Source organism: Hyperolius riggenbachi, chromosome 2 (genome assembly GCF_040937935.1).
Source record: "Hyperolius riggenbachi isolate aHypRig1 chromosome 2, aHypRig1.pri, whole genome shotgun sequence".
Classification (NCBI taxonomy): Eukaryota; Metazoa; Chordata; class Amphibia; order Anura; family Hyperoliidae; genus Hyperolius; species Hyperolius riggenbachi.
The window spans coordinates 57945668-57959911 of record NC_090647.1 but is presented as its reverse complement, the minus strand read 5'-3'; the positions used below and the strand labels follow the sequence as shown (position 1 = coordinate 57959911).

At 46.5% G+C, this 14244-nt stretch overlaps 1 protein-coding gene across 7 annotated transcripts in view; it reads left to right on the top strand.

Moving 5' to 3' along the window:
* MRE11 (MRE11 homolog, double strand break repair nuclease) overlaps positions 1-14244 on the top strand; it is a 656612-nt gene that overhangs the window by 335909 nt on the left and 306459 nt on the right. For all 7 annotated transcript variants that reach the window (XM_068266826.1, XM_068266825.1, XM_068266828.1 and 4 more), the window contains 2 exons: positions 3556-3637; positions 8542-8674. In XM_068266826.1, coding sequence (XP_068122927.1) covers positions 3615-3637; positions 8542-8674 — 156 coding nt within the window. In that variant the 5' untranslated portion in view covers positions 3556-3614. The remainder of the gene's footprint in view (positions 1-3555; positions 3638-8541; positions 8675-14244) is intronic.

The following is a 14244-nucleotide window of genomic DNA, read 5'->3' as shown; positions in this document are numbered from 1 at the left end:
GGGGAATGCGTTCCATGGACGCGCTTTACGGCACTTTATATCGGGGAATGCGTAAGAATAGGACGCGTTGCAGGAGGACGACTGGCAGTCAGCCGAAAACGAAACTAAGCCGCGGCGGGGGACTGGAGGACACTGGAGGAGCTGCGCGGGCCAGGTGGTCATACACTGATCAATTTGCCATCAGATTAGAACAACAGATAGATCCCTCTCTGATCGAATCTGATCAGAGAGGGATCGTATGGCTGCCTTTACTGCATGAAACCGATCACAATCTGTGGTGCTGCTGCCGCCCCCTGGCATACATTACCTGATCTGGTGTTCCGAACAATGGCCGGTGCGAGTCCCCTGGTCCTCGCTGCTCCTTCTCCGCTGGGCTCCGGGTTTCGGCTGGCTTATAGTGTTGTCCGGATCTTTGTTTTGAGTCGAATGAACGAAAAATGAAATATGAACGATTCGATATACAAAGCTGGTGGAGCTCCCCTTTCTCAGCGGGCAGGGGGTCCTGGAAGCAGAGCAGAGATGGATCGCTCAGTTGGAGGGGAGCCAGCCTTGCAGGGACAGGTAGATAAGAGAGGGGACATGGGTGCCACTGCCAGATATGTGTAGAGCACACGTACTGGCTGTAATGTGCTGCTCATTATAGGCTGTCTGTTCCGTAGTTGTGCACAGTGAACAAATGAGAAACTTTTGGCTCAGAAGCACAGCTCAGTAACTTTGTAGACAGCGTGTTGGGCTAGAATGACAGGGCAGGCACTGTGATTGCAGTGCAATATGATCCTCCTGTATTCTAACTTCTCCCTAAATTTATGACAACTGTTTGAGGTGAGAAAAGGACACATTGGGGAATGCTTTCTTTCACTGTGAGACGTTTGCATTCAAAGTATACAGATGAACATATAGGTGAAATATATTTAAAGCATATGATTGCAACATGTGGGTAATGTGTGCAAAAAAAACATTTCTGCTCTCTGCTCACCCCTCTTCCTCCTCCCTTCTCTGTCCACTCCCTGCCCTTCTCTTTTCATCTTCTCCCCTTCTCTGTCCACTGCAGGGAAAGTCCTGTCCTGCTAGTCATTTCACCACCCAACGCTTCCCTAGTAAAATGATTCGAGATTCGGTTCAAAGATCTGGATCTTTTGAATGATCCGATTCGAATTATCCGAATCCTTGAAAAGATCCGAACTTCCCATCTCTACTGGCTTCACTTCTTTCTGTTCGGGAAGTTTAAACAGTAGAGGGCGCTCTACTGTTTAAACCTCCTGCTGGGACAGGAAATGAAGCCAGCCGGAGCCCAGCAGAGAAGGAGCAGCGTGGACCAGGGGATTCGCACCGGCTGGATCAGGTACTGTATTGCCGCTAGCGTCGGTCGTCGGGCATTGGAACGCCGCTATCGACGCACTCCCGACCTCCCCCCCGGCGATCGAGCAAAATCTTTTGCACGGATGGATCGACGGGAACGATTGATTTCAGACAGAAATCGATCGTTCTGTCAGCGTTTGCGCAACGATTTCACAGCAGATTTGATCACAGTGATCGAATCTGCTGTATATCGGCAGGAAAATCGTTAGGTGTATGGGCCCCTTAAGAGGGGATCTAATTAACATGTATAAATACATCAGAGGGCAATAGAAAAGCTTGGCGGGTAAGCTTTTTGTCCTTAGGCCTTCTCAAAGGACTAGAGGACATGATATGCGCATGAAGGAAAAACGTTTTAGCCATTTATTTAGGAAAGGGTTCTTTACAGTAAGAGTGATTAAGATGTGGAATGCATTGCCACAGAAAGTAGTTATGGCAAATTATATACCTGCATTTAAAGGGGGCTTAGATGCTTTCCTTGCATTAAAAGACATCCATGGCTACAATTACTAGGTAATGCCTAATGATGTTGATCCAGGGATTTTATTTGATTGCCATCTGGAGTCAGGAAGGAATGTTTCCCTTTTGGGGCTAATTGGACCATGCCTTGTAAGGGTTTTTTCACCTTCCTCTGGATCAACAGGGATATGTGAGGGAGTAGGCTGGTGTTGTACTTTGTTCTCTGGTTGAACTTGATTTATGTATGTCTTTTTTTCAACCCAAATAACTATGTAAGTTGCTTTGGTTTTTTTCAGGATGTATGCAGCCAACTGCGAGAGTCCAGCGCAGGCAATCGTCTCATGCGTGTATGTGTGCTGGCTGCAGCCACTACTAGACGTGACGATTACAGCGGTGTACTTACAGGCCCTCCTGATCAGTTACTGTAGGCTGGAAACGCAGTTGAAGCTTTCATGGTTTGCAGCAATCTGCGTTTGCAATCGTGTTTTCTTTCTCCACGCAATTTTCAACGATAGTGGTTTTTTTTGTTGGGGGGGGGGGGGGGGGGGGGAATTGCGTCGAAGTGCATTGCGATTGGAAATGTGTGCGCCACGCAGGAAGAAGCAAACCACTTTGAGATTTAAAATCTCGCCATGATGTGTGTCAGGCTCCCTGCACACTGCAAATCCGTTTTGCGATTCCGATTCTGGTTTGCAATTCCGATTTTCCCTGAATACAATCAACAGAAAACTGGAGGAAAAAATGCAGCATGCAGTAACGATTAAAAATCGGAATTGCATGCAGTGTGCAGGGAGCCTTACTCCGTCTAAACTTGCTGCACCACACTCAGTTTGAAAGTACCCTTGAAATATTGCATTTCATTGCAATACGGTGATATTGTCTTTTGCAATGGACTCCGTGGGAAAGGACCCTTAAAAGTGAATGTCAATTAAAGAAAAGCCCAAAAACAGATATGGAGAGGGAAGGCTCTGGGTCTTAACGAGCCTTCCCGTTACCTTGTTTCAGCGCGGTCTTCCCCCCCCATTAGCAGTATTCGACCGATCGTATGCGCATAACAAAGCACTTAGGCTCTTGAAGACTTCTGAAGCCTCCTGTGGTAACAGATTGGAATGAGGTGACAGCGCTAGTACTAGAGGACCATGAGAGGAACTGGAAGGCTTCGTAAGACCCAGAGCCTCCCCCCTTTTCAGGTAAGTATCTGTTTGCTTTAATTTTTTTTTTTTTCAATTCACATTGATGGCGCTAATCTAGGTTAGGACACCCAGCAGGAAACCTCATGGGGAAATTCTGCTAACATGATTGGGTGGACAACATCCTCTTGAACTGCTAGGTTTCCGATAGGTTGTAGTAAACTTCGTCCACACCATTCGTCCAATCACAACGTTCCGTGCTGTAGAGGGTGCTGTGATTGGACATCCGTTCCTTATGAGATTTCCTGCTGGATCACCTAAACTAGATTAGCGCCAGAGTTTAGGTACACTATTATACACTTGAGGTACTTGTATGGAGTTAAATTATTTTTTGCATAATTTAAAGTATGCCTGACCTGATCTAATGCAAGCACAGTTATATTTATGCTGGATCCACATACTCCTGTGCATTGTCTGTTCCTAGGGAAGCAAAGAAGGGGTAAGAGGTATCTTGGCATCCTATTGGTCAATAGGAGGCGCACGCTGTCCTTACTTCAGACTTTGTTTTTGCACTGAATAATTTATTATATTTCTTTCTTTTTTGTTGTAGATCCCTCGGTGTCCCCCTCTTCAATCTTTGAGTGTCTCCACTAGAAGTAGAAGTGGAAGATGAGTTCATCTGGGATGTCCCTGTAAGTATTCAAAGATATCATTTTTCCATATATTTGGGTGTGGCTATGGAAATTCAAAGTAGGACATTGGAACGTGAGAGTAAGCCTCTAGTGTAACATCACGCAATACCCCTATGTGCAGATTCCATAAGTTATAGAAAATGTGCCTGCATACTGCAAAAGGTGGCCACACCATACAATTCTTTTAAAATATCTGTTCAATTTAAGAATTGCATTACATTTTTCTGACTGATTGTAACATTTCAAAAATATGACCAATGTGCCACACACGTATGTTCAATTTTTCCCCAATTATGATAAAATGATTGGAAACTATGACAAAATTGCTAGGGTGTGTATATTAATAAATTGACAATCTAACACACATCATACAATCTTTAGAAAGTTTGAAGAAAAATATCTGGCATTCCGGATCGATAAAAATCAAAGAAAACTGGAAATCCGATTTGAGTTTTCAGTTGAATGAAAAAAACAGCTTTCAATTTTTTGGGGGAGATCCGATCGTTTTTATCGAATTAGGCCCCGTTCACACTTGCGTTTTTGCAAAAAACGGAACGGATGTCCGGATCCTTTCCGTGCGCATCCGGACCGGATGCGTACAGTTGCACTCCGGATGTGGTCCGGATCCGTTCCGTTTGCATCCGTTTTTTCATCAGTTAGCGATCCGGTTGATATCCGGATCCGTTTTTTAAAGAGACAACAGACTATATAAATTCTTGGGGTCTGGGAGGTCTGGAGAAGCCCTGGGGTCATTGTTGGAGACAGCCTGACATGTGGAGACCATCCTTGGCTATAGAGACTGCAGTTTGGACCATGGATCCAGTGTTTTTGTACTCATTTTACCTGGGAATTGTCTCCTTTTTGATTTTTACCTATTACTATGTGGGAAGAAGGCGTGCTCCTCGCAGGAGATGGTGGGTGCACCAGGCAGGTTGCTGCTGCACCTGTAGAATCAGGTCCTCAGGTGTGTAGGGCCTCACCTCTTCGTCTGACATGCTGCCAAATATTTCCAGCCACAAGTCACTGCTGCTCCACTCTTCAAACACTGGGCCCATGTACCATCCAAAATGGCCGCTATGACCATAGAAAACGCATAGGAAGTGGGTAGAACGTCCAGATTTTTTATAGCCAGTGTGTTGCCTCCTTTCCGTTTCTCATTGGTTCAGCTGTGCAGATGGTGCAGTCAGGATCCGGTCCGGGTGCGGCAGCCGGATCCGACGTACGTGAAAAATAGAGCAAGTTGGAAAAGTGTCCGGAGTCCGTATCCGGTTCGCGTGGAACAGACGAGTATGTACGCATCCATAGACTATCATTGGATTGCCAAACGTCCGTTCCGTTTGTACAGCATACGTTCCGGATCCGGTCCGGAAAATCCTGACTGCTAACGCAAATGTGAACCGGGCCTTACTGTAAAATCAGATCATTTTATTGTATCGTGTGTGGCCACCTTAAAAATGAGGGCTGGTTCACACCAGGGGTGATTTTGATGCACTTGCCGAATGACAAATAGCTAGCGCAGTGTCAACGTATTATTATTGATTTATAAAGAGCCAACATATTCTGTGGCGCTGTACAAAGTAAGAAATGACCATAGGGTACATAATAATACAGATGATGGTATACCTGAATAAACAGAATACAGAATTGGTACAAAATTGGTAATGACAGGGACAAATATAACACGATAAATAAATAACAAAATCTAAGACACAAAAGGGTAAGACAGCCCTGCCCTTGTGAGCTTGTAATCTAAAGTAATGGGGGAAACAAGAGGTGGGGTAGTGTGTAATAATCGTACCTAAAGGCAGTATCTAGAAAGGAATACTACTTGGGAAGAGGTCAAAGGAGGAAAGGTAGAGCGTATGCTTGTCGGAAAAAGTGAGTTTTGAGGGAGCGGTTAAAGATATCAAAGATTGGAGAGTGACGGATGTGTGTGTGGCAGCGGATTCCAGAGGAGCGATGAAGCACGTGTGAAATCTTGTATATATGAATGTGAGGAGTGAGGTGATGATTCTAGAGTAGGGCAAAAGAAGCGAACACTAGGAATCCAGCGCAGGAGATTAGGGCGCAGCCGGCACCACCATAGACCTTAATAGGAATTAGGCATACAGTGTGTAACTTCGGCGCTGTCAGAAGATGGAGCTGAAGTTATTTTTAATGTAATTCGTCCACCAGCAATAGCTGGAAGCCGAATTACATCATTCCCCACCATCCACGTGGATCTGGAGAGGGAATAGTATTTAACACCGCCGGGACTTGTGCAGGAGCAGTATAAGCCATATACCGGCTGTATCCTGCGCCCAAGTCTCCCGGCGGCGAGTTCTCTCGTACACAATAGAAGGCCATGTGTAGAACTGAGATTGCGATTGGTATCTGGAAACTAGTGAGGCGATGTACGGGGAGAGAGATGTACGGGGTCGAACATATGAGGGCATTGCAATTTAATTAAAATCGCAAACGTGCGGCATGTAGTGAGTCAGCTTGAATGAATGGGCAAAAGCGTGCATTTGTATTAAAAAAATGCACTGAAAATCGACTTGCAAAATTGCAATCGCATAGTGCTACCGAAAGAAGGCTCACTCTGCTCCAGGTGAAACAATCGGCCCAGCACTGCACCAAAATAAGCTGATCCTACTTTCAGGGAGTGGGATGTATTCAGCAGCATGTCAGTTCTTGAAGGCACTGGAAGCAGGAAAAAGTGTAAGTGTAAGCAGGGCTGGTGTAAGTAACTAAATGATAGGGCTGATTGTGGAGGCGAGAGGGCTGGCATCTTCAACATGGCAGGTGTTGCTGGTTTTTCCTGTGCAGGGATTAGTAGTATACTCCTGACCGCCACTGTTCAGCACTGAATGAGTGGACAGGGTCAGGAGGAGCTCACTGCCTTGCGTGTCACATTGCGATCACATGACTCCAATACTTCCTTCTTCCAAACCGGAAGGAGGAAGTATCAAAGTCATGTGAAACTCAATGTGACACACAAGGCAGTGAACTCCTGCTGACCTTGTCCACTCATTCAGTGCTGAACTGCGGCAGTCAGGAATATTTGGATAGATGTGCATAAAATCTCAGAAACTGGTCCATGCACTTTAAAGGACAACTGAAGTGAGAGGCATATGGAGGCTGCCATATTTATTTCCTTTTAAACAATACCAGTTACCTGACAGCCCTGCTGATCTATTTGGCTGCAGTAGTGTCTGATTCACACCAAAAACACGCATGCAGCTAATCTTATCAGATCTGACAATGCCAGAAACCCCCGACCTGCTGCATGCTTGTTCAGGGTCCATGGCTAAAGCCCCGTCTACACGGGTAGAGGTTGTAGCGATCCGGCGGCTCGATTAGCCGCCGGATCGCCTCTTCCGCGTGCCTGCCGCGTCCCCGCTCGCTGCACGTGCGCCGCATTCGATTCCCCGCTCGTGCCCGCCGGCGCCGCTTATCTCCCGCACGATTCCCTGCCATTGTCCCCTCGCGGGGAGCGAGCAGGGAATCGGCGGTGCGGAGATCCGTCCTGTCGGATCTTATCAATCGAGCCGCATCAGCGGCTCGATTGATAAGGAGCATCGCGGCCGCATCTACTCGTGTAGATGCGGCTTTAAAGTATTAGAGGAAGAAGATCAGCAGGATTGCCAGGCAACTGGTATTGCCTAAAATGAAATAAATGTCAGCCTCCATATCCCTCTCACTTCAGTTGTCCTTTAAATACTCCACTATATGACACTTTTAATTTAAAGTGGAAATAAACCCAGAACTTCCTACCTGCTCTAAAGGATTAGCCACAGCATGATAACCTTTATGGAAAAAAAAAAATCTTCATTGCAGTTTATGGAAATTCTAAAAAAGGGAAGTTTTAACTTGGTTTCACTTCTGCAGGGAAAGGGTTAAGCGTCAGTGTTTAATGAATGGAGAGCTGCCTGGGCAGAGCTCCTGCAGTCTGTTCACAGTTGCTGGTAAGAACTAATTAGACATTTTGATCTGGCTAAACCAGGGCTGTGGAGTCAGAGTCAGAGTCGGAGCAATTTGGGGTACCTGGAGTCGGAGTCAGTGGTTTCATAAACTGAGGAGGCGGGAGTCAGATGATTTTTGTACCAACTCCACAGCATTGGTATTAGACTAAGGAGTCGAGGAGTCCGAGTCAGAGCAATTTGGGGTACCTGGAATCGGAGTCTGAGTCGGTGGTTTCATAAACTGGGGAGTTGGAGTCTAATGATTTTTGTACCGACTCCACAGCCCTGGGCTAATCAAACACAGAGAAGAACATTTTTTGAGCAACTATATGTGAAAAAAAAACTTTTTATTGTGTGCTGTGCAAGAGTTCAGTTCTGCATTAAAGAGAACCTAAAGCTAAATAAACAAACAGTTTAACTTACCTGTGGCTTCTACCAGCCACCTGCAGCTATCCTGTGCCCGCGTTGTCACTCCGCGATGTTCCTGTCACCCGCAGCGCCCCTCTTTTGTCTGGATGCACGTCCCCGTTCCTTGTGCACAGTACTCCACTGCGCATGTGCAGAATACACCCGTCGATAGGTGTGAGCAGGAGACAGGAGCATCACTCACGGCGCGGGCACAGGGCGGCTGGTAGAAGCCACAGGCAAGTAAAACGTTTTTTTTTTTTTTCAGTTTCCTTTACGTTCGCTTTAAGCTTACATATCCTTATTTAAAACTGAATATCTTACAAATTGCCTTTAAGCCTAGTTTGTGTCTTTGTGTATCATTGATCGTCGCTGTTGTGATTGTGTTGTCATTTTTCTTATGAACGGCTGGTACATGGAAAAACTCCCACTCTCTCTCTTCCGGAGCCATTGTCTGTCATGTACGGGATAGTGCCGTCCTTTATGTCTACAGATAATGGCCCTCAATCACGGGTCAGCTGACAGTTAAAGAGGACCTGTCGTCTTTGTCTTTAGGGACGACGAGGACACGTTTAAGATCCTGGTGGCAACCGATATTCATCTGGGGTACATGGAGAAGGATGCGGTGCGGGGAAGCGACACTTGTGTCACGTTTGATGAGATCCTGCGTATGGCGAGAGATAATGAGGTAAGAGCGGTGCAATTCTCTCTATTAGACGCTCACATGAAAGGGGTCTCCGGTCCTCTCTATTGTCTGCTGTCATTGTCTTCATCACTATATCTGAATAGCTGAAGACCCCGGCAGGAAGTAGCGTGGACCCCGACATTCCCTCAGCACTAGTGTCTATTAACTGGATGAGTGTTATTACACACATAATACGCTTATTACACAGTACAGGTCTCTGTGTGATAACGCAGCAGCACCTTTACATAACAGGCTGCTTCCTCTCATGCTGGTTGCTTAGTAACCTGAAGAGGAACAGAAGGACGGGCCTGAACTCAGAACTTCCTCTCTACTCTAAAAGACAAGCAACAGCATAATAACTTTTAAAGAAAAACATTTCTTTGTCACAGCTGATAGAAATCTTGCAATAGATCTGCAGTGTGTCTACTTCCTGCTTTCATGGAAGCAGACATAGGGTTTGCATCCTGTGTTTACAAATTACCTTATTGTTCACACTATAAGACGCTCCGGACCATAAGAAGCACCTAGGGTTTAGAGGACAAAACTAGGGAAAAATATATATGCTAAATTTAGGTGCATCTATGGTACTGTGGTGTCTTGTGGAGCTTCCTTCCCCCACGTTGTCTCTACACTGCCCAACACTAGGCTCTGCTGCCCCACAATCTACACTAAGGCCCAGTGCACACCGGGCGGATCCGCCGGCCGAATCCATCTGAAAGTCCGCATGGCTAATGTATCTCTATTGGCTGGTGCACACTGGCGGTTTGAGGTTTTTAGCAAGCCGCAAACGTGCCTCTTGCTGCACGTTTGCGGTTTGCTAAAAACCTCAAAACGCCGGTGTGCACCAGCCCATAGAGATACATTAGCCACGCAGATGCGGATGCGGCCGGCGGATCTCATACAAAATCCGCTCGGTGTGCATCCGGCAAAACCGCTAGCGTTTTGACGATCTGCTAGCGGTTTTGGTGTGCACTGGGCCTAACAACCCTACACTAATCCTCAAACGCAATCCAGTTTGAATGATACACTCACACTGAAAGCAATGGATATGCAGATCCAGCTAGCAGCAGTGCAGTTCCACAATATGGCAAGCAGATTGATTAATTAAAGTGAACCTCCGGACTAAAAATTTAGTCAGCAGCACTGAAAAGGCCTGGTGTTTCTTTAACAGTTGCACAGCATCAGAACTTTGTTTCTCTTATACAAGCCTCATTTTTAGCTGCACGGAAGAAAACTGCCCGGGCTTTTTTCCCCTGATGCTGTGCAAAGCATGATGGGATTTCTGATTTTGTTGTTCTCGTTCTGCTGTTTTGGTGCAATTTTTTTTTTTTTTTTTTTTTTTTTTTTTTTTACATTTTGAATTTGACATTTGAAGCCTAGTATGTGCAACTGGGAGGGGTAATCAGGACACAGGACAGTTGGAACTGTGTCTCCTGCTCCTTGTCACCTCCTTTCAACCAAAAAGATGGCTGCCCCCATGAATCACAAACATTTGCCTGTTCTTTTAAAACAGGGTGGGTAAGAGATTATATTACATATCTATTCTAATTAACATAACTAATGTAACTTGATGACAGTATGTTTGTTTAGGCTGAAGTTCCCCTTTAAAGCAAGCAAGCAAAGCAGGCTCCTCACAAGCAATAAGTCTATACAGTTGGAGTAGCCTGAAAACTGAAAAATGTGTCCCCTGCCTCAGACAACTTAGTGGATGCAGTCGGCTCTCATCTGGAGTGAGGTGATAGATGCTCCGCCCACCTCCAGCAACCTCCAGGGGCACCAACTTGTCCCCCGGCTCAGGATCTTTTGCTGCTCCTGTCGCTCTGTCCTTCCTCCTCTATCAGTCCACTCAATGTATTGCCGCTAGCTCCGCCCATCTCTGGCAACCTCCAGCTGCACCAACTTGATTCCCAGTTCTGGATCTACCGCTGCACCTGTCGCTGCGTCCTTCTTCCTCTATCAGGCCACTCAGTGTACGGCCACTAGCTCCGCCCACCTCCAGTCGCTACACCAACTTATCCCTTTTCCGCTCCGTCCTTCCTCTTCCTTCAAACCCCTTAGTGTTTGCAGTTTTGCTGCGCATACCACCCCTAGCTCTGCCCACCTCCAGCCTCTGCACTAGCTTCTCCCCAGTTTCGGATCTTCTTCTACTGTTGCGTGCACCCCACTTGCTATCCCCGGATGTGCTCTGCTATGTCATGCGTGACCCTGGCACACAAGCGCCGCCTGGTCACGCAGTAAGTGCACCAGGGACAGAGGATGGATCGTGGCTGGAAATGGAGGGGGAGGCAGGGACTCAGTGCATGCATGCATCGGCTAAACCAGTAAGAGCTTTCGCTGCTCACTCTGCCTTACATTCGGACTATAAGACACACTGACTTTCCCCCCTCCCCCTCCCCCCCCCCCCCCCCCTACTTTGGGGGAGAGAGTGCGTCTTATAGTCCGAAAAATACGGTGGCTGCTCTGCTTAGGCAGCCAGCTGATGCAGCTGAGAGATCAAATTACATCTTGTGATTAGTCACAGATGATGGGGAATTAGACTGGCTAATCTCTCTAAATACATGTAGGGTGCCTTTCTCTATGTTTTCCTTCTGTCTTGTGCAAGAGTTCAGATCCACTCTAATGCCTGAAATAGAAATTGCATTGCAATGTTTCTGCTGTAGTCTTTAGATGGCTACACATCACATGTTTTACAGTTCTTTTCAATTCAAGGATTACAATACATTTTTCTGGTTGATTGTAACATTTGAAAAATATGTCTAATGACGCACCCACGCACGCACACACACACACGCACGTACGCAGGCACCAACGCACCCACACACACACACGCACCCACACACACGCACCCACACACACCCACGCACGCACCCACGCACGCGCGCGTGCACACCCACCCACGCACGCACACACGCACACACGCACACACACACACACACGCACGCACGTACACACGCACGTACACACGCACGCACCCACGCACGCACACGCACGCACGCACCAACGCACCCACGCACGCACCCACACATGTTCAGTTTTTCCCCAATAATGAAAAACAAATTGCAGACTTTGAAAAAAATTGCTTGCAACTACACATTAAGAAATTGACACCACACGCCATTCATTTATTATAACAATTGATCAGAAAAATCCACCACTCCCAATCGACTTATAACAAAAAATATGAGAAATTTGAGCAGATTTCTTGAACAAATTGAAAAAAAAACCAAAAAAAAACCTTACATTTTTCTGTACAACCATTGTTTTTATCGAATTGCTGTAAGATCGGGGCATTTTTTTTTGTATAGTTGCCAACTTTAGTGTGCGCAGCATATATTGAGTAATTAGATCCTGTGTAAAAGCTGTGTAACTTTTGTCCACTCAGTAGTAGAGCTAGAATACCAATGTACATGAGCCCAGATCACCCCCAACTAACTTACATAAACTGTAAGGAAAATAACATAAGGAATAAAATTGCTTATTGTTTACAATATTCATGTATAGATTATTTAGTCAGTGTTTGCCCTTTGTAAAATCTTTCCTCTCCCTGATTTACATTCTGACATTTATCATTGGTGGGGACATCTTTAGTTCTGCCAGGTGATCTGTGTGGAAGGTTTGTTACTGAGAGTTCTATGCACAGAGGGAAATATTGCTTGCTTGGCGGTTGGAAAAAGCAGCTATTTCTTACAATGCAACGAGGTTCACAGACAGCAAACTGTCAGGACCTTGGTCATTACATCACACTGTGGGAGGAGTTTCACCTTAATATCAGCCATACAGAGCCCCCCGATGATCCGTTTGAGAAAAGGTAAAGATTTCTCATGGGAAAGGGAGCGTCAACTATTTATTGAAATGAAGTTCAATCCTTGGTTAAAGTTCCTCTTTGAAGTGTAATATAAAGAGCAATGATATTCAGGAGCAACACGCTTGTTGGGCCAACAGTGTCCTCCCCAGGCTCTTTTAGCCGTGTTCTCCACCTGGCTAATTTTGGGGATTACCTGGCTGTCATCGGCTCACCTCTTCATCCTCCTCCTATGCTGTAAGCTAAGTTGCGCCGGCCCTGCATCCCGTCGTCGCGCCCCACCCAGCTACTTTTTCATGCCACCCGGCTGGAAAAAAAAATTCTGGGAAGAACACTGCCCAAGTGAAAAACTTCTGTACCAAACGGTCTTCAGAAAGGCCAGATTATGGGGCGGAACGATCGTTGACCCTCCTCTGCAACCTCAGTTTTTTTCACCATATGCTGATAAGTATAAGTTTATCTGCTGATTTGCCTGCCTTATGACGATTATTAAAGTATAGAAGTTTTTTTTACTTGGCATATTAAGCGTATTTCTCCTGGATATCATTGCTCTTTATATTACAGTTTCTTCATATATCTGGATGTTGCACCGTAGCTGTGAATTGAGTGATTAACTCCTTCCCAACCACCAAACGCCGTTAGGCGTCGGGAAGGTGGCAGCCCCAGGACCGGCTAACGCCGATAGGCGTCAAGAGCGGTGGGTGGAGATTACAGGGGATCTCATCTCCGCCTTAGTTACAGAGCCCCACTCTGTAAACAGCCTGCTAGCCCGCGATTGCAGCTAGCAGGCTGTAGAAGAAAAACATTTTTTTTACTGTTTACAGCACTGCGATCTATGCGTAGCGCTGTAAGGGGATAGCTTTTGTGACAAGACTGTCCCCTTGAGTGGCCCACAATGTGATCCCTTCTCATAGGCTGATGCCTATGAGAGGTGATCACTGATTGGATCTTAAGGGGGGAGGGAAGAAAAGAAATGAAAAATAAGGACATTTAATTAAAAAAAAGAATACAATCAGATGAAAGATCAAAAGAAAGCTTGGTTGGTGGCAACAAAAGGGGGCAGATTCATTTGTGTGCGAAGTTCTATGGCTCTGCAGCAAGCTGTCAAAGCAGCAGAGCACTGAATTGTAAAAAATCGCCTGGTCACTAGGGGGGTATAAGCCTGTGGTCCTTAATCTTCCTGGCGGTAAGCCCGGGCTATGCCGCGCAGGAGGATATCTCTGCCTCTAGTGGGGCGATTCGCCCCATTTAAAGTGCTGTACGCGCAGCTAGCACTTTGCTAGCCGCACGCACAGCTCGATCGCCGCTGCTCTGCGGCGATCGCCCGCACGCGGTGGCGGAAGAGGGCCCCAGCCAGAGCCCTGCGCTGCCCGGACCAATGAGTTCCAGGCAGCGCTATGGGCTGGATCGGAGGCGTCTGACGTCAGGACGTCGGCTGACGTCCATGACGTCATTCAGATCGCCGCCATGGCGACAGGAGAAGCCAAACGGGAACGCGTTATATACGCGTTCCCCTGTTTGCTATTGATGCCGGCGACGATCGCACTAGAGGGACACATGCGCCCTCTAGTGGTGTTTCATGTAGCTACCACTCTGGTAGCTTTACATGAAACAAAAATTAAAAAAAACAAAAAAACAAATGAATTTCTGCCTAATTGGCAAAAAAATTAACCGCCAGGAGGGTTAAAGGAGTTATCAGGCAAAAAAAAAAGTGTTTCACTTACCTGGGGCTTCTACCAGCCCCGTGCAGCCATCCTGTGCCCTCGTAGTC